A 21,705-nucleotide genomic window follows, 5' to 3' on the forward strand; every position below is an offset into this window, starting at 1 on the left:
GCCGGCGTCCCACGTTCGCATGCTGAGCATTCGATCTCAATAATGGTCATCATTGCACGAATAAAACGTATGTGGGCCGCGAGCCGCAAGACTGCACGTTTCGATCGTGTTTTGCATCGGACGGTCTCTTCAGACTCTTTCAACGGCCACCGTCAGCAGCATGATGATTGCCGTTAATCAGTTTATCGACGATGCAGCAAACCCAATTACGAAGTCTGCTGCCAAGCCTCGGAGGTCCGGTGCAAATGGCATCAGTTATCAGGTGTCTCCGGTCCGCAAATTACACATGTCCGTTCAATCCGCACGGCACGGATTTCAAAGTGCAATCGATTGTTCTTTGAACAACCGCCGTGCCGAAAGAGTAGCAGTAAAAAATCAATCTGCAAGCTGCAAGTCGACAGAATGCAAGTGCAACACGATGTCCAATAGAGTCACGTCCTGGTGGACCATTTTCGTTCGACTTGCAGGCCTGGCTGTCGGCGTTCAGCCGAACGACACGAACGACAATTGACGCCGATTCTCCCTGAACTCTTTTTGATTTTGAAGCTATATCTCAAAGACCAACGGACAGACGGAGCCTTTGCAAATAAGTGGCATGCGAAAAAAAGTCATTAAACAACAAACAAAAAACTCGACCTTCCGAAAAGCACAAGAACGAAGGAGAAATTGAGTTTATTTTAGTGAAAAATCAATACATCAACACAAAAAGAGTAAAACGCTAAATGACTGACCGCATTCGAGAGAATGGATTGGATGGATCGATAAGGGATCCAATGAGCAACCCATTTTGCAAGTGGGCTGAGGATGGACCGCTGACTCTTGTTCGGTGATTGTGGGCCTTTTGCGTCATCGAACACATGGAAGTGTTGGCGGACAGGAAAGGGTCTGATAACGACTAGAAATCAGTTCAATCCACTTCCAACCGAACCGAACCGAACCGAACGAATGCCAGCAAGAGGTTTTCCATTTTGGAAAAGAGAAAAACGGAAAGTAAAATAAAACGGGGCTCAGTAAACAATCAAGACCCGCAAGACCCACATCCCGTGCAATGTTGAATATTTATGCTTTGCTTTTTCGATCTATGTTTAACCTTACTAACCGCCCCGCTCCAACGGTTTTATGTGCTGCTGGTGCCACATTGAACAGCAACTGTCGCACGAAATCCCACTTTATGGTGTTAGGCTTTTGGTAGATACATAAGCTGACTTTTTGTATCGTTCTTGCTCTCTTGCATGAACCCGCAGCAAGCGCCGGCAGTGGTTTTCCACCGTGAAAGACGAACAAAGCGCGATTCGATTTTCCCTTGGCGAGCAAAATGAGTGCGCTCGTTGCGTATGCTCCGCCTACTTTGAGAGGCGTGTCTGCACCAGCCATAGCGCGAAACATGACGGCGATCCAACACACTGAACGATCCACTGACAAGAAACCCAAGAGACGCAGGAGATGTACGCTGCGGAGTGTGCAAACCCAGGAAAAAGCGCCTGTCATAGTTCAGCTGACTACTCGCATCCTTCTCCTTCTTCTGCAGTCATCCTCTAGCCACTCCACGTCCTGCATCTGCTCAACAGAACCCCAAATGGCGACGACTCATCCGCAAACCCGAGAAACTGGGAACACAACTTCACTTTCTTCGTGTGAGACTCTTTCGCTCGCATGCATGCACAATCTTCTCATCGCTTCGAGTTGAGGAGAGAATACACTGACACTGGGCCCAACACACCGAGAAATGGCATGCGCATAACCCTTCGCACTGTGATGGCCGGTGGCAAGATGACATCATGGGAAAAGCAAAATGTACAGAGTAAAAGCCGTGCTGCTGCTTGCTGGAATAAGGCCGAACGTGAAGCGGTAGCGGACAGCGGACCAAAAGACGGCACTTCTACGTTAGTAATAAATGTCATCGTAGTACACTCACCGTGACTGTGTGGTGGACAGATATTCGCGCCGTCATAAACAATGAAAAAAGTATTTTATGTATACACAGTTGATGGTGCGTTGCAGGAGTCCAGATGTTTGGGAAGCGGAATGAACCGGATTCATCGATCAACATTGTGGCAGAACTACGACAGTATCTACGGCTACTGCCAAGCGTTCACTTTACAGTGACGAATAAAGGATGGGTCAGATAGGAATTGTTAGTCGAAGTTTTGTATGGAGCGAGAGCTGTTGTGGTTTCTAGAGGGTCTGATCATCCTATTTATTTTTACGAATATATCGCGACTTTCTTCATGCAGTTTTCAATAAAGTTCTACAAGTTATTAGAGCCCAACGTCTGTCTAGCAGTGTACTTAGAAACATCCCGAAGTACGTTTAAATAAATAAACTGTTATTATGGCATTGACTTAGTGGTAACAAATATTCTCTAACTACTAAACTCATTGAGCGACTGAGTATTTTATGAAATATCCACAAAGAAGAGTAAATAATTATAAACCTATAAGGGATAACAGCTTAGTTGACATGATTTTTTGTAATATAATGTATGATGACTTTAATTAAACTTAATACAACAAACATTATTACGGCACAGTCACAAACAATTCGGAGGTCACTGTCACAGTTCCCGTCATAATCGTGATCGACTAAGCTCTCTGCAAAACACTCACTTGCATCGTATGATGTCGTGTTCACTTGGCCTTTAGTCTGTACCGAGGGTTTGTTCGCCCGACACAGCTCCACAGTGAACAGATCTCGGGAGATGGAAAATAGCGAGCAAGCGAGAGCGATAACGGCCAACAAAAAGCAACAATATCGCTACCGTTTGATGTAGCCCTGCATTCGGATGGTCTGACTGGCGCAGTGTTAGCAGGCAGAGTGAGCGAAAGAACCCTCGACGTGAACGGAAACACAGAGCCAGAGAGACTACCGTAGCATCCTCCCAGCGAAGTTCGCGAGGGGTGGAAAACGTTTACCGCCAGTACTCCTGGCCGACGTCTCGCTTTTCACCGCGCTTTTCCGCGCGCACCATGTACATAAACGACCAATAAGGGAGGAGTTAGCTTAGGGCTTACAAGTGGCAAAGGTAACAAATGTGGACTTTCGACATCAAGAGAGGACGAATCATAGATTTCCGATTGCATGAATTTTCGCCCCGATCGTCAGTTGCTGTCAGCGAGAATACACGGGCAGCAGTAGCAGCCCGTCAGGCAGCAGCGCAAGCATCAGTGTGACGAGGCCTCGGTGTCGAAAGATTGGCAGTTGTGTCAACGGAACTGGCGAAGGTGCTGGCTGGTGTGTTCGGTGTGTTCGATTTGACGGAGTGATTTCTAGTAGCAGAACGAACGACAGTCGCCGAAGGTGTTGATGAGGCCCAGCGACATACCGTCGGATGAACGCATTGTGTTATTGTCGAACGGGGCAGTTTTGTGAAGACACCACGCATCAAAGTGACAAAGTGGCGAAGCAATTTCGACGACAAAAAATACGTTGTGCAATAAAAAAACAATTGTCGCAAATCGTACTGTTTGTTGCTCCGAGGTGTGCAATTGCAGTTTTTGTATGTTGCTGTGAGTGCATTGGTCGGTTTGAGCGTGTCGGAAGTTAATTGGGTTTCGAACAGAACTCAGAATGTTCCCGCACTACTGACAGCGTGCGATACGGGTTCTGGTGGCTCTGGAAGTACGTGAGATTCCGTAGCCTACGGTAGTTTTTATTTCAATACGCGTGATATGCCTTTTTGTGGAGGAAGCAAGACCTTTTAGCAAATCAGTGCAGTAAACGAATGTTCGTTTGATAGTGAAAAGTGTCGCTAAGCCTTCCGAATCCGCTTCTGAAGCCACATTTGACAGCATGGATTAATAGACTGTTAGCGAATACACTCGTGAAGTTGCGTACTGTTCTTCCACGCACTTGGAAATCATACAACCGCGAACGAGACTTGTCTAATCATCTACGCCAAGAGTCAATGGGATGCTGATAGGAGCACATCCGTCGGGACAGAGCTTTTGTGCAAGTGGTTTTGGATGTTTCGGTTCAGCAAGAAAAACGGTAACATGGACAGCTCGACCGTACTGCAGGATAACAAGAGTGGTAAGTGAGCTAAACGGAGGCTATTGATGACGAAAGGTAATCGATTATCCACATTGCAAACTCTGTGAATAAAAATAATTCAGTTTCAAAAGTGCATTTACTACAGTTTGGATGAGATTTATGATTTAAATTAGAATTTCATTTAGCAATCTGAATTAAGACAATGAAATAAGAGTATTGTACAAGATGTTCTACATAAATGAAAAAGTCGTGCCTCAGCTATCGGTTGATCGGTAATGAGCGTTTATTGAATCTCATTGTAAAGAATAAAGTTAATTGGGTACAATACGCTAGAAAACTTTGCATATTGTTTAAGAACAAGAGCTCAAAGTAATATCAAAAGATAAATGAGATGAAAAGTTAAATTTGTACAAGAGAAATCTTGAAATATCTTGAAGCACTTGAGCACGAAATAAATATATGAAACGGATTCATCAAAAGACAAATAAGATCGATATTTTATCAAACTAAATTTGCTTGTCTGGGAATTTCGGTGTTATTTTATAACTTTTTTTGATGAAAAGTAAGTTAATCAAATTTAAACCATTTCTCACACATCAGCTATACGTTTCCTGAATTTCACAAAAAAAAATTGTTTAAAGATTGTAAACCATGCGTCGATTTGACAATAACCAACATTGAACAAAATCAAACTGTAAATGATCATCGTACAACCTCCAAATAATAGTCTCAACCACTCCATTCGACTTCGGTAGCAACACTGTTACCAACTGTCACGGCGACGAGATGATGACAAGTAATTCCACCGTTCTGATGTCATCCAACAGCGTATTGATTCAGTTGTTGGTGGTATTTTGAGGTACTCAAAGCTGCTTCGTGCTTTAGGAATTTCGAAATAAAGACCTCTGAAAGGTTCACTCGTTCTTGTGGATCTTTGTTGAATCAACGCTTGGATCGCACTTCGAGAGCTGATGCGTGTTAAAATATCGCTGGAACATTGTTGAACAAGGAGCGCATAGTTGAGCCCCCATTCGGCAAAAGTGAACCGCTACAAAAAAGATGATCTGGTCTTGTGTGTTGCGATTGTCTCGCCATTGAGCAGGATGTTAATTTTACGCGGTGACTTTGTTCGTCTGTCATAACTCGACGGTGGGCCTCTGAATGGGAGCGAACGGCTTGTTGTTACAGATGTTCTAAAGATGAGTTGCAAATTTGAAATTCCTCCTAAGCTAGAGACAATGTGACGATACATGAAGTGAAGTGTTGAAACCAAAATGGTTTCCTCTGTTCTCATTGAAGGCGAAAAGAATTCACGCGGAGTCGACGGTGTTAGCTTCTGCTTGGTGGCAGACGTAATTGATTAGCATTCCGTGATGGCAGTCGCGTTTCTTAAGCAAGTGGGTATGGGTAAGAGTTTGATCTACATTCAATCGCATTAAAATTAGATTGAAGAACCTACATTGCATCACAATTAAGGTGAGATTGGTTTACAAATTAGTTGAGGACACTCGATACGGTCGAACGTGATAAACAATGTTTGTGAAATCATACTCAAGTAATGAGATTTTTCCAGAAGCCACGTATAACACCACCACAAAGTAACCGAGTCTGTTTGGGAATTGACCGCTGAATAAACAGCAGTTAATTTCTTATTCGTAGCGGAAGACGTTTCGGTGTGGTGCTCTTGAAGCGGCGTAAGGGTATGCGAGAGATGTGTGTTTGTTAACTGCCCGATCCACTTTTTGTTGAGTCGAGTAAGATGGCTGTTGGGCCGCTGTAAGTTGGAGGTGACGTGTCGAGGTCAGTGCTATGGCTGGGAGGAAAGGAACAGAAGTATCTGGGCAAATAAACGAGTAGAGATGATAATTAAGGATACACGAGGTAGAGCGGTGTTATTCGCACAAGACACAAGAGGTGCTGATCGCGATCATTCCCGAATGGCTTTCATTTCAGGATTCAGTAAAGGTTCTATCGCGGAGTTCTACGATAAACTTGAGAAGGATGATGGAGGTCGAACGTTCGGCATTGATGATGCTACTCACGGAGGACTAGCCCGCATGGAGAATGGAATGTCCGGGAAAGGAGGTGAGATTGAGTGTGGTGTCAGTGCATTCTTTGTAAAATGGCCAAGATCGTAATTTATAACTTTATTGGGTTCTCACTCTCGTCCACAGAACACCGAGGCTCGCCCATTTCGTGTTATTCACCTCAGAATCGACTGTTACCGTGGCCTCCCCAGCATGTAAACGAGAGTTCGAGCTCCTCAGCCAGGAAGGCTCAGAACCTCGGTCTGATTTGCGTCGTTTGTGGAGATACGAGCTCCGGAAAGCATTACGGCATATTGGCATGCAATGGATGCTCCGGGTTCTTCAAACGCAGTGTCCGGAGGAAATTGATTTACCGGTAAGTACAAATGCATATAGTGACTGTCAGAATGCATCATAGGACAGGGTTTGATTGCTCAAACGATACTTATATTTAATTTCCATCGTCATGGTGTTGTTCCTCAGTGTATATGAGCCTTTGAAAGACAAAGATGCGTTTTATATTTTCGGCATCTAGATGGTCCTTTAAATAAGAGTATTCCGTTGAATATTCATGCTTGACTAAGCTATGTTGTCATAAATTTTTTTCCACACCACCACAATCCGTCAAACAGAAACGATTTGTAGTCCTAATCCCGACACGCGTTTGTTATGTCGACATACATCATATTTGATGTTGGTGCTTTCGAAAGACAACAAACCATCCCGATTTCCTTCGCAAATACAACAATAGCTTTCCGATCAAAACACCTCCTCGTTAGCCGATAACAATCGAATCAAACAAAGGAGGAAAAGCGACACAGTGTGGTCCCTCAAGCTAATGCCTTCCGGCGAGGTCGCGTCGGGCAAACAAAATCTGGTAAATATTTACCACTGCCTCTACGAGAAGCACCCTCGTGTCCCTAGAATAGAAATGAGTTCCTGGTTTGGTTTTTTCTCTGTTGTTATTGCTCACCTCACCGTGCAGAGGAAAGGACTCACGCGCATTGGTGGCAGATTTCCGAGTGCGCCCGAGATGCTACAACTTAATCCCCGTATCAGTTTAACGTAAAAACCCCTCTCGGAATCAATGCACACCGCCAAGTTGGCGTGACTGATGACTGGTCGGATAGGAGTTGCAGCAGGGGTGCGCGTTGGTTGTTGTCGGTAGCGCCAGTGCGAGAGTGCCACTCAATAAATTAAATTCTAATTAATCAACAATTCACCCGGCACCCCTCGGAAACGGGTCCCAGGTCGAGTCGGGTAGTTGAAGTAGCAATAGTTTCCAGTTGTTCCCGGTAGACGACAGATTAGGCGGAAATCGATCAGATGTTACCATTCAATTGTGTCCGGGATGATGCCGCCGAATGCGTGGTGAAGTTAATGCACTTTACTCTTGGGTACGATTGACAATGACCAGCATGAAGAATATGTGGCATATTTAATAAAGGGAAGACCAGCACACAAAAAACGGTCCCTAGCTCTTTCGCTGGGTGTAAACTAGCACCAGTTGGTGTAGGATTTGTGCAAGGATTCACCACTGATCCTTTGCATCGAGGTTTCTGCCTTCTGTCAGGTTGGGTTTCGCTTCGTTGTCTACAATGCGCGAGGTATTAAAAGGAACCAGTTTTCGGACGTAGGGCGTTGCATGAGACGATTACCCCGCCACTAAATGGTGTTATGATTAATTGATATTTCATGGTTTTAAAAGTCTGGTAAATTGTAAATCAAACATATGCTTCGGATGCCCAAGATTAAAGGTGCTTCCTTTTAAAGAAGACCTCAGCATGAAGGTTCTGGAAACACTTTGAAACTCTTTGCAGCCACAATTCAAGAGAGCTTTGAGGAAATCATGACAACGAAAGGTGAAGGCAGAACGTTACGCCACAATGTCTCGAAAAAGTATGAAGTTTTCCGAAGTGCTATTACTTCAAAGTTTCCAATTTCGAAAGCAAATGGTGATACCCGACGACTTCCTCCCCTGTCGATGGGTCTCGCTCAGCACATCTGGAGCAGATTTATGAGGCAACATAAAAAGCGAAAAAGCGTGGCTCCATCTTATCATCGCGATATGAAAGCAAAGGACGATAGCTACCAAGGGTGGTCCTGGTCCATTGTGACGTGTAATCTGCTTCATGTCCCAGTGTTGCATAAACTCGATCGACTTTTCCACCTGAGCCCTGGTAGTGCTGGAATCGTCCGGGGAATCGGGCCTCCAGCAGCAAGAACATTATCATTTTTCGGAGCTTTGGTTCCATAAATCACACAAACCCGTAATCCCGCTGTAATCCGTGGCCAACTCAGGGGAGCTGTGGAATATGGCAAACAGAGTGGACTCAAATTTTGATTCAACGTTTTGATATTTGTGGTGCGCTGAGCATGCGTTTCGTTGATAGAAATGTAGTCGTATCGAGTGTTTAGCTTGATAGTGTCAAGAGTGAGAGACGTGACGGCTCGATACAAATGGACGGAAAGGGTTTTCGAAGTAGAGGATGGACGGTACAGTTGATACTCGCAGAAGTTTATTCGTCAGTGTCAGTGAAATGAAGCCGTCGGGGAGCCATTAGATCTTCTGCATGTCTGCTGTTGGCCAATGATCGGAGTGACGGGTATGAACGAAGTTGAATATTCAGACAGGCTATTTTGCCATCACGAACGTGTAAATAAACAGACGATTTATTGTGCATTTTGCACAAAATGGTAGGTTTGAAGAGTAAGATCAAAGGGGTGGATGAAATTCAGTGAATGTATTTCGCCACAATAGATTTGAACTGTAACCGCACTGTTGAGAAGACGACAGCTTTGGGGGTTGAAGGGTCATTTCGCTGTACTTTCGTGGAGGGAATAAAAAGTGACAAATGAATATCAACTGAGAAGGAGATCTGATATCAGAGATGATTCTGCAGGTATCACAGATGCTTTTGACCGATCGAGGATTAAACGTCTTTCTCCTACGGTTTGATGATTGTGTCTCAGGGGAAGGATTGAAGTTTTTCTAAAAATACACTTGACCAAATGGGACCAAGAATGGAGAATTTTCGACCACGGCGTATCTGATGCTCATCGGAGAGGAGGATAATTTTTCATTGTTTGTGAGATGATAGGAGATTTAAACGCTATTTACTGGTAATGGATAGGGAAGTAACTAAATTAAAATTATAAGGGGGAATAAATATATCGTATTAAACCCAGGTGAAGTAACCTTCGTTTGAATGATTGAGTGAATGGAATGAATATTTCCACCGGAGTATTATGAACAGTTTTTGATTGCTCTTAAATACTTTGAAAATTTTCTTTAGTTTGTCTCATTAGCGAATTCAGAACAATTACTTTTTAGACTGTATTATATTCTCATTGTAGTTTTGTTTTTTTATTTGAAACTAATCTTTACAATGAATTTTAGAATTTAATAGTGCCATGCGATCATATAAACACAAATTAATGTCAATACAGTTTCATTTAGCAAATTAAGAAATATTGCAATCAATAGCTACACATTAAAATGTAATTCGTTTCGTTCGCGTCTAATATACCAGCTCTAGTCCGCAAAATCAAAACCACTATGTCCTCAATTGTGGAAATTAAACGCAAATTCTATTTTTTGTTCACTTTGTGCCTGATTGTATCCACCATTTTGTTGTCTGCCTGTAGTCGAACGGCAAGGATCGAACATTTCATGAACGTTGGAGGCCAACACTTGCAAAGCGTATTTGATCACTCTCTATCACCTCGCCACACCAGCCAACACTTAATCCGCTCAAAAAAGGCAAAGGCATCAGCTGGGACCTTCGACTGTGCGTTGGTTTGATGTTCCCCAGGATCGACCAGTGTTCATTGTATTCAATTTATTGGAAAGAAAATTGTGTTTTCGCTTTTCCACTTTGGCACATTGAACTTTGCATGGTCGTCGTCCGTCCTTCGTTTCTATCGTCAGTCCCTCCCGAGTGGAGCGTTAGGCAGTACGAGTGAACGTTTGGCATTCGGACGACTCATGCGAACAGTTCAATTTCAATGAACAGCTCCCTTTCGGTGGCATTCTGTCTAATGAGATTTAGAATACTCCGAAATGCCAGGATGCGTGTTGATTTGGAGGAACGTTGATTCGAGTGTTCGATGGGACGTTGAAGGGATGCCAGGCCACCAAAATGCAAAGAGTTGATCCGGTATTAAACATTCTTTTGTTCAAACGGAGGAACTCTGAGAGAGTACTTGTAATTCTGTTCATTTAGAATGGTAAAGGAAGAGCATCAAACAGACAGGAGGGTTGCTGTGCGAGAGGATAGATGCGAATAGGTGCGTATCTTTGCATTTGCCTTGCGTGCTCCCTGGAAGGGCTATAATCGCTGCACGCTTGGTGACTGTGAATTTGTGTGGGCTTGTGGCTTTAACACGAAAATAATAGTGTCATGGGGTCACATATGTCACGAAATCTGTTCCGTTTCTGGACCATCGTTGCAAGGTGTGAATAAATATACATAAGAACATACTAGTTGTTAAGAGTTGGCTATGATTATGAATCCCATATAAAATAGAACGTAAACATTTTTTTAAATTTGCGTAACTTAATAAGACTGAAGGTGAAAATATTTTTAGAACAGTATTCCAGAATTTCTAACCACAAACTTCAGTAAATATTACAAACTATTATATTAGAGATTCAAAATTGAAATCCAATACACATTTCAAAAACGGAACTAATATAAAGACGAGGACAAGTTTTCGACTAACAAGTTCGTTTCTGTAGACATTTGGCGATGGAAATCCAATTTAAGATCTGAAAATATTGTTCAATGAAAAGGGTCCTCTAAAAAATGATGTTTTGTCATCGAGTTAGTTATCCAAATTCGTCATTTCATAGCTCATAGCAACATCTCATCGTGATGTGTTTAGTGCACGTAAGAACTCGAGGCAAAGCAATTTAATTACTCGATTCTTTTCGGGTTTTCAAATGCAAAATATTTCGGAAAACTCGTGGGTCTAATTCCGGACCACAATTGTGCGACATTATGTAGTTGTGGTGAAAAAAGTGTGTTATTGCGAGATGAATGAAGCCTTACCCAATTCAGGCCATAACCTAAGCTATCCATCCAGAAACTGAAGCTCATAGCGCATTTGTGTCCGATAATTGGTACGTATTCGTTTCAAAAGACGATGGAAATAAAATTTGTGACAATTGTATTACGTCGTTATGCTGCAATTTGAGATGCTTTTTTCTCCACTTCCCCGATAGCTTCATCAAAGTGCTTTTGCAGGTGTCCGTGGGCCGTTGGTAATATTTGCAAAATAAAATCCAGCGACTAATGCGAAACAAACCACACAGAAGGGAAATTCCGCCAAAATAACGAAGAAAAACATTCTATATTCACATGAGTGTGGCTAACACCAAAGCGAACGACAGTGGAATACAAAACTTGATTAGAGAGTTCTAAGCCATGTTTTCTTGTGGTCTTAGTTGGTTCAATCAAAAGCTGTCCTGTTAGAAACATTGCGGACATGACACGGTGTTTGTTCGAATAAAGTTATACAGAAGTAAATGCCCGTGCAATTCGTCAAAGGAAAAACTTGTTTCATGCTGTGATTGGAGATGATCAACATTGTTGTGGATGTCCTCCATCATCACACCCGTTCCGGAGTGTTAATTTCGTGTGTGGCTGTGTGTTGTTTCGTTTGCACACTTGGGTGATGTAAATTTTACAAGACACGTGCGCGGTTTCATCCTCCCGCAGCTGCCAACCGAAGGTCGTACCATGTTGAAACAAGCTCACAAGGTGCCCCCAGGGGTCCATCAACAGTTTGCTCATTAATGGTAGCATCAAAGTCGAGCGGCAATGGCGACTGATTACGCTCACGGCACACGCAAATGAGGCACAAAACTCGCACGAGTCGAATCACTCCGAAACACTTCCAATTGTTTCCGTAGTGAAGCTGCAAAACAACATTCGCGTGTAGTAAAGCTGAACCAATATTGGGCGTTATGAGAAATGTGAGAAGAGCAGACTTCGTCTTCCATGTTACACTTGGCTACCTTTTGCTTGTTATTAAATACACATTACAAATTACGTTTTAAGAACTTGCAAATGATCCATCAAGAGAAACTGATAAGAACTGGAGAAATACTGGAACTCGGCTTACTGTAGGTCGACCAGAAAACAATCGGAAAAGATTATAACGCGAGAATGCCGCTCTAGACCCGGTTCTTTTCTGTCGGATGAAAGCTTCGGTAAGAAAATTGAGGAGATTGTTATGCAAGAAAGAATGTGTTGTGAGAAGGGAGCACCTGTTGATGGGAAGGCGACATAATCTGGCTGGGAAATTTGAAAAGAAATCTACTTGTTGATATTGGAGTATCATCGAGTACCGGGATTTTTTCGAAAAGTAAGATAGGAAAGTCATGAAACAAGTTGATCGAATTAATAGCTCAATTACTGAAGTTTTGTTAAAATTAATGTAACGTTCACCAAATGTAAAGTTTCGAATATTAGTGATGGAAATAATTACAACCGGACAGTGAACGTCTTGTCACCGCTACGTGATCGCGACTCCTTTTTATTATTCAAATTCCGTGTTTTTATATCCCGTCGTCACATCACATCACATCGTCGCTTCTCTTTCTCCTACGCTCTCTCTTACTTATGTACAGCGGCACTAATGCTGCGGTACACCTGTCAAAATTCCTCCTTACATTCGGCCTTTCCTGACGCCTTGTTTACAGTCCTCTACAAGGCCCTATTTTCCTCTCCTTCATCTTCGTCATCAGATGATTCTGTTTCCTGGTTAGTGGCCACATATGCCCATAATTTCATGTTATCTACACTGGTTGAAGTATTAGATGGTCCTTCGCCCTCGGCTACTTTCTGAACTTTATACCGACCATTTCTGTTAACCTGTATTACTTCATACGGCCCTAAGAATTCACTTGCTAATTTCTTGCCGGCTATGAACTGGGTACGCTTTATGGCTACCAAATCACCCACATTATACTCTGTTGCTGGTTTTCGTTTTCTATCGAAATGCTTTTTATAATCTAGCTGTGCTTTCGTTATAGCCTCTTTAGCTTCCATTCTGATTTCTTGTCTTTCCTTTTCAAATCCTTCGCACATTTCTTCCTCGATTATTTTTGTTAAATCATCCATTTTTCCGTTTCGCATTTCAACCCCAAACATTAACCTGAATGGTGTTTTCTTAGTTGACGAATTAACATGCGCATTCACAGCACGTTGCACTTGCGCAACCCATTTGAACCACTTCGCTGGTTCTTTCGCAGAGAGTTTAGCAAGTGCTGTCAGAACTGTTCTGTTAACTCGTTCTGCCTATCCATTACCGCGAGGAACACCTGTCGTGCAAACTACATGCTCAGTTCCGCTAGCTCTCATATGTTCCGCAAAGAGCAATGAAGTGAAAGCTGTCCCCCTATCACTAACTACTCGCTCTGGATTTCCGAATATGGTGGACCAACATTCTATTTTCTGAACTGTTTCTTCAGCACTTGTTGTTTTTGTAGGATACAACCATACAAATTTCGAAAATGCGTCCACTATGCTTAGAACATATTTGTATCTTTTACTAGTCGCATCCATTGGCCCTACATGATCTACGTGCAACGTCTGCAACGGTCTATCTCCCTTTTCGATAGGGTGTAAATATCCTTCTTTGAGCCCTGTTTTTTTGTTGTAAATAATGCATCTCACGCAGTTCTCAATAATTCGTCTGGTTTTCTGTTCTACATGCGGTATCCAGTATTTTTGTTTTAGACTGTGTATAGTTTTCTGTATACCAAAATGTCCAATGTTATGCTCATTCACTATGAGTTCTCTCTCCATTACTTTAGGAATTACTATCAAGTCAATACCCTCAACTGTTTGATACAATAAACCTCCTTTGAGCTTATATGCTCCATACGGTTGATTAGCAAGTATTTCGCATATTGCCTTTATCATCTCATCCTTTCTTTGCCCATCTCGTATTCGCGCTGTTACCTCGCCCCCTACGATCATTACACGCAGCGGATAGCGACTTAAACAGTCTACATGTTTGAGCCTGGTCCCAGATCTGTGTTCTGTCTCAAAAGAAAAATCTTGCAAGTAAACTACCCACGGCAACACTTCTCGTGGAACTTCTGGTTTCTGAAGCGTTTGCTTAAACGCACTACAATCCGTAACCAGCTTAAACTGAACACCTAGCAAATAATGACGAAACTTCTTGATCGCCAGATACACCGCTTTGGCTTCTAAAACATAACTGTGTTTTCGTGCCTCTGCATCCGTTGTCTTCTTACTCCAGAAGAATACAGGGTGAAACTTACCATCGTAACGTTGAAGTAAAACCGCACCATATCCTTCTTTCGATGCGTCAGTATGGAGCTCTGTCTCCGCTTCTCTCTGGTATAGCCGCAACACTGGTTCACTTGCCAGTATCTGCTTTAGTTGCTCGAACGCATCCAACTCTTGCTTTTCCATTTTAAACTCCACGCCGTTACGCAACAGATTGGTGAGTGGACGCGCAATCTGTGCGTAGTTGTTCACAAATTTTCGAAAAAACCCCGTCAGGCCTAGGAAGGCTTGGACTGCTTTTACGTTTTTCGGCACACTAAACTTCGTAACAGCCTTGATTTTCTCAGAGCTCGGTGAAATCGTTCCGTTTTCTATGATGTGTCCTAAAAACTGTACCGAGGGCTGCATGAACTTACATTTTTTCCAATTCACCACGAGCCCATGTGCAGCTGCCGTCTCCAACACTCTTTTAGTTTTGCGTAAACAATCCTCTTCTGTCTTCGCGAACACTATCAAATCATCCATGTAGGTTTCCATCACATTTTCGTTTATCAGGTTCCGAAAAACAAAGTTCACAAAACGCATAAACACTGCCGGAGAGTTGCACAATCCGAATGGTACTCGATTAAATTCGTAGAGCCCTGATTTGGTTACAAATGCCGTGTATTTTTTACTTGATTCCTCTATTTGAACGTGGAAAAAGCCATTTTTAAGGTCCATTACAGAGAACCACTTCACATCCTGGAGTTTTTGCAAAACATCGTCGATAATTGGAATCGGGAATCCATCCTTTAGGATCATACTGTTCAGTTTCCTATAATCTATACACACACGGTTGCTACCATCTTTCTTCTTCACTACGACCACACGGCTGGCAAAGTCCGAGGATGAACTTCTTACAATTCCTTTCACTCTCCATTCCTCCACCTGATCGTCCACCGCTTTTTCTTCTGGGTATGCCAATCGGCTTGGTGAGTGTCGAAAAGGAATCATACGCTCGTTTGGCACTATTGTTAATTTCACCGGGCTTTCTGGACAATTGTCCTTACACCGCGTTTCCTCGTATTGGTTCACCACACTAGCGATCTCTTCACGAAACTTAGGTGGAACCGTTATTTGCTCCGTTTCGCACACAAACACGTCACTATCACGCTCCTCTTCTTTATTCTTTTTGGGGCGTACTTCTATCCCGTGTTGTGTTACAGTAGCGTCCATCACTTTCCACGCCTCTCTCCCAAGCACTGCGTTATAGCTCATGCTGCAAGTGGGAACTATGTAAAATTCTATTTCCGGATAATCGTCGTTATCGATTGTCACTTTCGATTTCACTGTGCCCAAAGCTGCGGTTCGCTTTCCTCCGAATCCGTTAAAACACATTTCGGTGGGTGTAACGCTCAAACCACCAATAGCCTTTAGAGCACCTTCTGACAACAGATTATACTGGCTGCCGGTGTCAAAAAGAGTGATCAACTCTTTTTCTCCGATTTCCATAGTGACCGTTCCTCCTTTACCACCACTGATTAGGTTCGCGTTCCCCGAAGCACTAGGTTTTTCACTGCACTCCCTTGCACGGTGGCCTGGCTTGCCGCACCCAAAACACACAGGACCATCTGCTTTGTTCGGACAATCTTTTGCGATATGCCCCGTTTTCCCGCATTTACGGCATTTCATACTAACAGTTGGCGTCTGTTGTTTGTTTCCGTCTGGGATCCAGTACCTGGTCGCTTCGATCGTTGTTCTCGAATCAGCGCGGTAAGCTTTTCATACGTTTTTATTTGGCTTTTCAGCTCTTTTACCGTTTTCGTACCGATCAAACACGCTTTGTTTGAAGATTTATCGTCAATTCCCTGCACTACATACTCACATAGGGATTCTTCATCAACATGTCCCTTTTTGCCTAGTTCACACATAGCGTAAATATACTCGGCGTATGTTTCTTCCGCCTTTTTGTTTCGTTTACGCAACGATTCGTGAACACTTGCACTGGACACCTTTTCTTCAAATTCGTCTACGAGTGCACTTTTCAGTTCATCCCACGAACAAACTTCTGGGATGCTTTTCACAAAAGCCTTAGCAGCACCTACCAGGACGCGCTTTGCGTAGACAAGCTTGTGCAGGTCGCGCCATTTGAACAGTTTGCTACTCGTTTCAAACTCAACAACCCACGCACTCACGTCTTCCGTTCCGGAGAAAGTAGGCAAATAGTCCTGCACATCTTTGAAGGAGATGGACACGCCCCGGACCTCACGATCGACGTTCTCATGCGCCATCATGCTGGACCCTGCTACCGCATCCAAAAAATCACACACCCCAGTGGTGTCTTGACCTGCCCCTTCACTATGCTCTATTATCCTGCCTGCTAGCTCTTCCTTCGTGCCGTTTGTGCTTAGTCCAAAGGATTCACACCTTTTTATCAAGCCGGTACGAGTAAACTGCTCCACTAATTCTTCTACACTTGATGGGATATCCATCGTATCTGATACACACTATTGTCTGATAACCACCGATACGCACCACTGTTCGATAACTCCCGATATGCACCACTATCTGATAAGCACCGATACGCGCAACTATCTGATAGGCACCACTATCCAACTGTTATCCACAAGGCACCACTATCCTTCTGTTATCCAATAGGAATCGATACGATCTTCTGTCCAATAGGCACTCTTATCCCACTTCTGACACCAAATGTAACGTTCACCAAATGTAAAGTTTCGAATATTAGTGATGGAAATAATTACAACCGGACAGTGAACGTCTTGTCACCGCTACGTGATCGCGACTCCTTTTTATTATTCAAATTCCGTGTTTTTATATCCCGTCGTCACATCACATCACATCGTCGCTTCTCTTTCTCCTACGCTCTCTCTTACTTATGTACAGCGGCACTAATGCTGCGGTACACCTGTCAAAATTCCTCCTTACATTAATAGCTAGTACAACGTTCACCGTTAAAATAATATCCTCAGTTTTCTGAGCTTTTGGGATGAAGATATTGAATGTCAACTCTTGCTTTGCCTGCACAGCCAGAATGATTATTTGTAGTGCATTTTGAGCCAAATTGTTATCGTAACTGTGCTACTTTCGTATTTGTATTTGTTTTTTTCTATCTCTCTTTTTCATCCCATGCATCAAAAGCAATACAGTGCATCGTAGGGAGTTTGAGGCAGCAGATGAAAGGAATTATTGACGTATTTGGTAACCACCGTCACCAGCTGCTACTTACTTTACTGTTTTATGTTTTTTAATCCTCCCTCAGCGCACTAGGTTAGACAAACTGTCATACGGCCTTCCCTCCCCTTCTCATGCTTTGCTCAAGCGCCCCCGTTGCAGGGCGAACCGTTTTGTATGTATGTTTATTCAAATGATCTCATACTTTCGATTTTCAGTAAAGCATCCATAACAAGCACCACCGATGGCCATCGTCGACCAAGGCCACTGATGCCACAGGTTCTCGAGGCCGGGACAAACTGATGGCACGCGTTCGCCGTGGCTTTCGAGAGGCGAATGACGTGAACAATGTTCTAATTATTTTTGTGTAACAAATTGGTTTGTCTTTCGGATGTGACGAGAGTGCTGAAGGAGGGTTGTGCTAACAAGACATCGCCGCACGGCATTTCGCTGTACGTGCGCGAGGTGTTTGCGGGTTGTATGAGCAATCATGTCAAAAGATCGGTTCCCGAAAAGGGTCGAGCTGTTGTCGTGAGAGTTCGTTTGCATAAAACGGTCGGGTTAGCGGTTTCCTCTGGGTTGTGGATAATTTAACCACAATTTGGAGGATCTCCTGCTGTCCCGAACGCCGTGGCTTGGCCACGTGCCGTGCCATGGTCGTATGTGGACACTTATGAGGTGTGAAAATGGCAAGATCGTTGAAATGTTTAAGGGAAAAGAGGAAAAAAGACTTCACGGGTTCTGTGCGAATGTTAATGAGGAGTTGAAACAACCAATGTATGTAGCCCTACTGTTCCCAGAGAGTAACAAATTGTTCCGTTTACTTAACCAACTGCCAAAACGCACGCCCACGGGTGCAAATATGGCGAAATTAATTATGCATAAAAATGGTACCGACCTTCCCGACATGTCCCGGAGAGGATTTTTAAACGGTGCGAACCTTCATGGGTGATCCTTGCCTAACAATTAGCGAAAATCTTGTGCAAAAAGTTCTCACACGGTCTCGTGTCTGATGTGATTCCTTTATTTCGTTTCAGCCGTACAAAATGAGCGTCAACCACGAAATACAGCAACAATCCGACCGGAAGCGCTGCGGGATATGGAGCAGGGTCGGGCCCTGCGAGAAGCAGCCGTTGCCGTCGGAGTGTTTGGGTGAGAATGAATATTTTGTGTCAGAATTCCTCAATTGCATTACCGATGTGTATTTTAGAGTACCTGACACTCTTATCAAAGGTTAATTTGATGTTGTTGTTAGTTGGATCTGGAATACTATCCTACCCGCCTAGTCCAAGTCCTTGTTAGTAATTTTGAATATCGCACTGAACTTAAAACGTTTACATTCTCATCCTCCAGGCCTCCAGTTTCATTGGCACTACTTTCACCGTCGCGCTACGGTCCAAGCATCTTGCCAACACCCGCCTTACCGACCAGTCAATTTCTGCACCATCATAGCCAGGTGTCTTCGCTGGTAAATAGTCTCCCGCACCACCATCCCCACCATCCGCACCATGCCGCTATGCACGGTCTAGCGAACGGACTGTCGATGAATCTCAACGGTGCCGGCATGTCGGGACACAACGGAACGCCCGGCTTGATGCACTCGGCAGGAAATGGCTCCGAACGGGACCGAGACACCGTAGTTCCGATGAACAGCAGCAGTGGAGATAGCAACAACAACAAGAACCCTTCGTCTGGTTCCACCGAGAACCTCAATAAAACGTCGTCCTCGAACCATTCGATGGCCGGCGATCAGTCACCGAGTGGGGCAGGTTCACCAGCGCACGGGACATCAGCGAATGGACTCGGAACAGGTGGATGTCCAACTGGCGGCTCAGGCATGAGTGCCGAGAAGCATCCCCAACACAGCTCCTCTTCGTGTGGATCGGCGAGTCCTATTCTGGAACAGGACAACATGAACGATAACGACGGTAAGTGTCTCGTGCGACTGTGAGCTCAATTTATTTGATGGAACTTTTATCACTTTTAATCACATTCGACTGTTGCGCAATCCGCATCCTTCCCGGATTTCATCTCGGGATCTCGAGAGAAAGTCATAAAATGATATAGTCATAATTTAATCGATTACTTCGCTGATCGGCGGGCATTGTGTAGGGAGATGGCATACGAGCTCTTACTAAGGCTACAATTTTCGGGTAAAATTAATTTGACTAATGAGAGGTCGTACCACACAGTGGAACCAACGGATCGGCGCTAGGTGCAGAAGAGTTACCCCAGAGGACATAAAATAACTATTTGTCACTTTCTCGGGGTGGTTTAATATCGCATAAATAATTGACCCTCGTAGCGTTTGTCGGATCGGGCGTCGGAACTAGTAGGCTTGGCGTGTGTGATGTGGCAGGGCGAGTCATACTTTGCTAAGAGGCTGTGTATCGGGGTCGTACTATCCCTTCGCATAAAAGGGTACACGAAACGAAAAGTGTGGTCAGAGATAGACTGGAAGTTCAGTAAGTTTCGTAAGCAAGGGAGGGTAGAGCCGGTAAATCATTATGCTGTTATGCTAAATGATTCCGTCGTCTGGAAAAGGGATATCCGAGGATTATGCATAGTCAATGTTGTTTTGTCGTGATTTGTCCGAGTGCGTTTGACAATTATGATGAAAGTTATGACCGCCACCCTACAGAATGTGAACTTCATGCGTGATTCAGCGTAGTAACTTCTACAAAAAAGATTATCCAGTGTCCAACATCGGATTTGAAGATACAGTTGATGTCGATTTGTGTTGATGTTGTGTTGTGTTGTCATTCGATTCGATTTTGATCATTATTCTTCGGTAAAGTTTGTACAGTTCAGTTTCTGAAAGTCTCTTAATAAAAATTTAAAAACAATTAATGTCAACTGCTTTTTAACTTATAATTAATGATTAATTGAGAACCCTTACTCATAACCCCCGTGAATCATTCTCTTAATCAATCACCCTGCGGGATTTTATCGTTATTCCAGAAAATCTCAGAAGTGCAATTTCTGTTCCCGAAAGGTTTATCCAAAACGCATTAGACACATCGTCTAAAGTTTGATCCGCTACAACATATTGGCAAAAGAATGACAACACAAACCCTTTTCTAGCTGAGCAGTAACAAAAAGAAATAAAAACTCCTCGCAAAACGCAACAAGAAAACATCCAAGGGTAATTGTTTAATCGTTAAACTTGATTCGAGTTTTCATCACGTCCTCAGCTTCTGACAGTTGTAAAACTGGTGCCGAAAAGTGGTTGATGAATTCTCTTAACTAAATAAATGTGGATTGGGAGTCAGTTGGGATTTTTTTTATTTTGCAGCATAATTGGAAATAGATCGCTGGAATGGTAAAAACTTTTATGGTAAATGGTAGAAATTTGAGAAAATTTTCAATGTTTTGAATTATTGTGTGTGAAGTGTGATAAAAAAAATTAAACAAATCAGTTTAAGAAAAGCATAATGGTCAAACGGGTAAGATAACTTAAAACTAACTTAACTTAACTTCTCAAAAACAGTATCAAATAAAATGAAATCTAATAAAAATCTGAAATTTTGAAAATTGCATTCTGAATTGACGTGTAATTTTCGAGAATGTTGCATTCGACCATTGTAGTGTGTAATGTTATTACAGGTTATAGAAAATACTATAGACTTTGCACATTAGAGAATATCTAGAATCAAATTCTGTTTAAGGATAACTATTATAACATCAAAAACATTTTTCTTTATTTGTTTTTGCTTATATTTATTCATTTGTAAAAACAAGCTAATTATTATTTTAAAAAAATATTTTCTCCTTGGCATAAAAATCAGGTAAATTTTGTTTGCGAAATTATGGTTTTAAGTACTGCATTTGAAAATTATCTGGAACCAGCTTTATACAAAACTCCCTCAAGAGAACGCGGCTTGAATCAAAACTCTCAACGCGGCTTGAATTTTCAGACATTGGGCTACCGCCAGATGAAAAAATGTTGAAGTCGATCGAAATTATTCCGAAGCTACACATATTTGATTTCTTGTTAGAAAAGAGCTGGTCAATTTAAACAATTTGTTTGAATTGCATATTTTTTTAATTGTTACTGCACCTGTTTCGGCTGTACAACATGACCAACCATACAGCATCCGAAGTAAAAACATAATTTTAACGGCGCTTTTGAATCCTTACATATTTTTAGTACACAACCTATACTCATGCGTTTTCTCATCACGACAGCTGAAGCGTTTCCATTTAATGACATGTGCCAAGCGTTTTCGTGCTATCCGTCATCGACA

At 42.9% G+C, this 21,705-nt stretch overlaps 1 protein-coding gene across 1 annotated transcript; it reads left to right on the top strand.

The window, feature by feature from the left end:
- The first annotated feature begins 3,962 nt into the window (after positions 1 to 3,962).
- LOC128302683 (nuclear hormone receptor FTZ-F1-like) lies at positions 3,963 to 19,409 on the top strand. Its single transcript, XM_053039547.1, has 7 exons — positions 3,963 to 4,029; positions 5,944 to 6,075; positions 6,165 to 6,393; positions 15,999 to 16,036; positions 17,426 to 17,485; positions 18,496 to 18,610; positions 18,812 to 19,409. Exons 1-7 carry the CDS (start codon positions 3,963 to 3,965, stop codon positions 19,407 to 19,409), a joined length of 1,239 nt encoding a protein of 412 aa, XP_052895507.1.
- The last annotated feature ends 2,296 nt before the right edge of the window (positions 19,410 to 21,705 follow it).

This window comes from Anopheles moucheti, chromosome 3 (genome assembly GCF_943734755.1).
Source record: "Anopheles moucheti chromosome 3, idAnoMoucSN_F20_07, whole genome shotgun sequence".
Lineage (NCBI taxonomy): Eukaryota > Metazoa > Arthropoda > Insecta > Diptera > Culicidae > Anopheles > Anopheles moucheti.

What these genes read in the sequence shown, in the direction of transcription:
- LOC128302683 (XM_053039547.1), top strand. Translation starts at nt 3,963, where the DNA reads ATGTTTCGGTTCAGCAAGAAAAACGGTAACATGGACAGCTCGACCGTA. An exon ending in ACTGCAGGATAACAAGAGTG is followed by an intron (nt 4,030 to 5,943) that starts GTAAGTGAGCTA and finishes CTTTCATTTCAG; the next exon opens with GATTCAGTAAAGGTTCTATC. An exon ending in TGGAATGTCCGGGAAAGGAG is followed by an intron (nt 6,076 to 6,164) that starts GTGAGATTGAGT and finishes TCTCGTCCACAG; the next exon opens with AACACCGAGGCTCGCCCATT.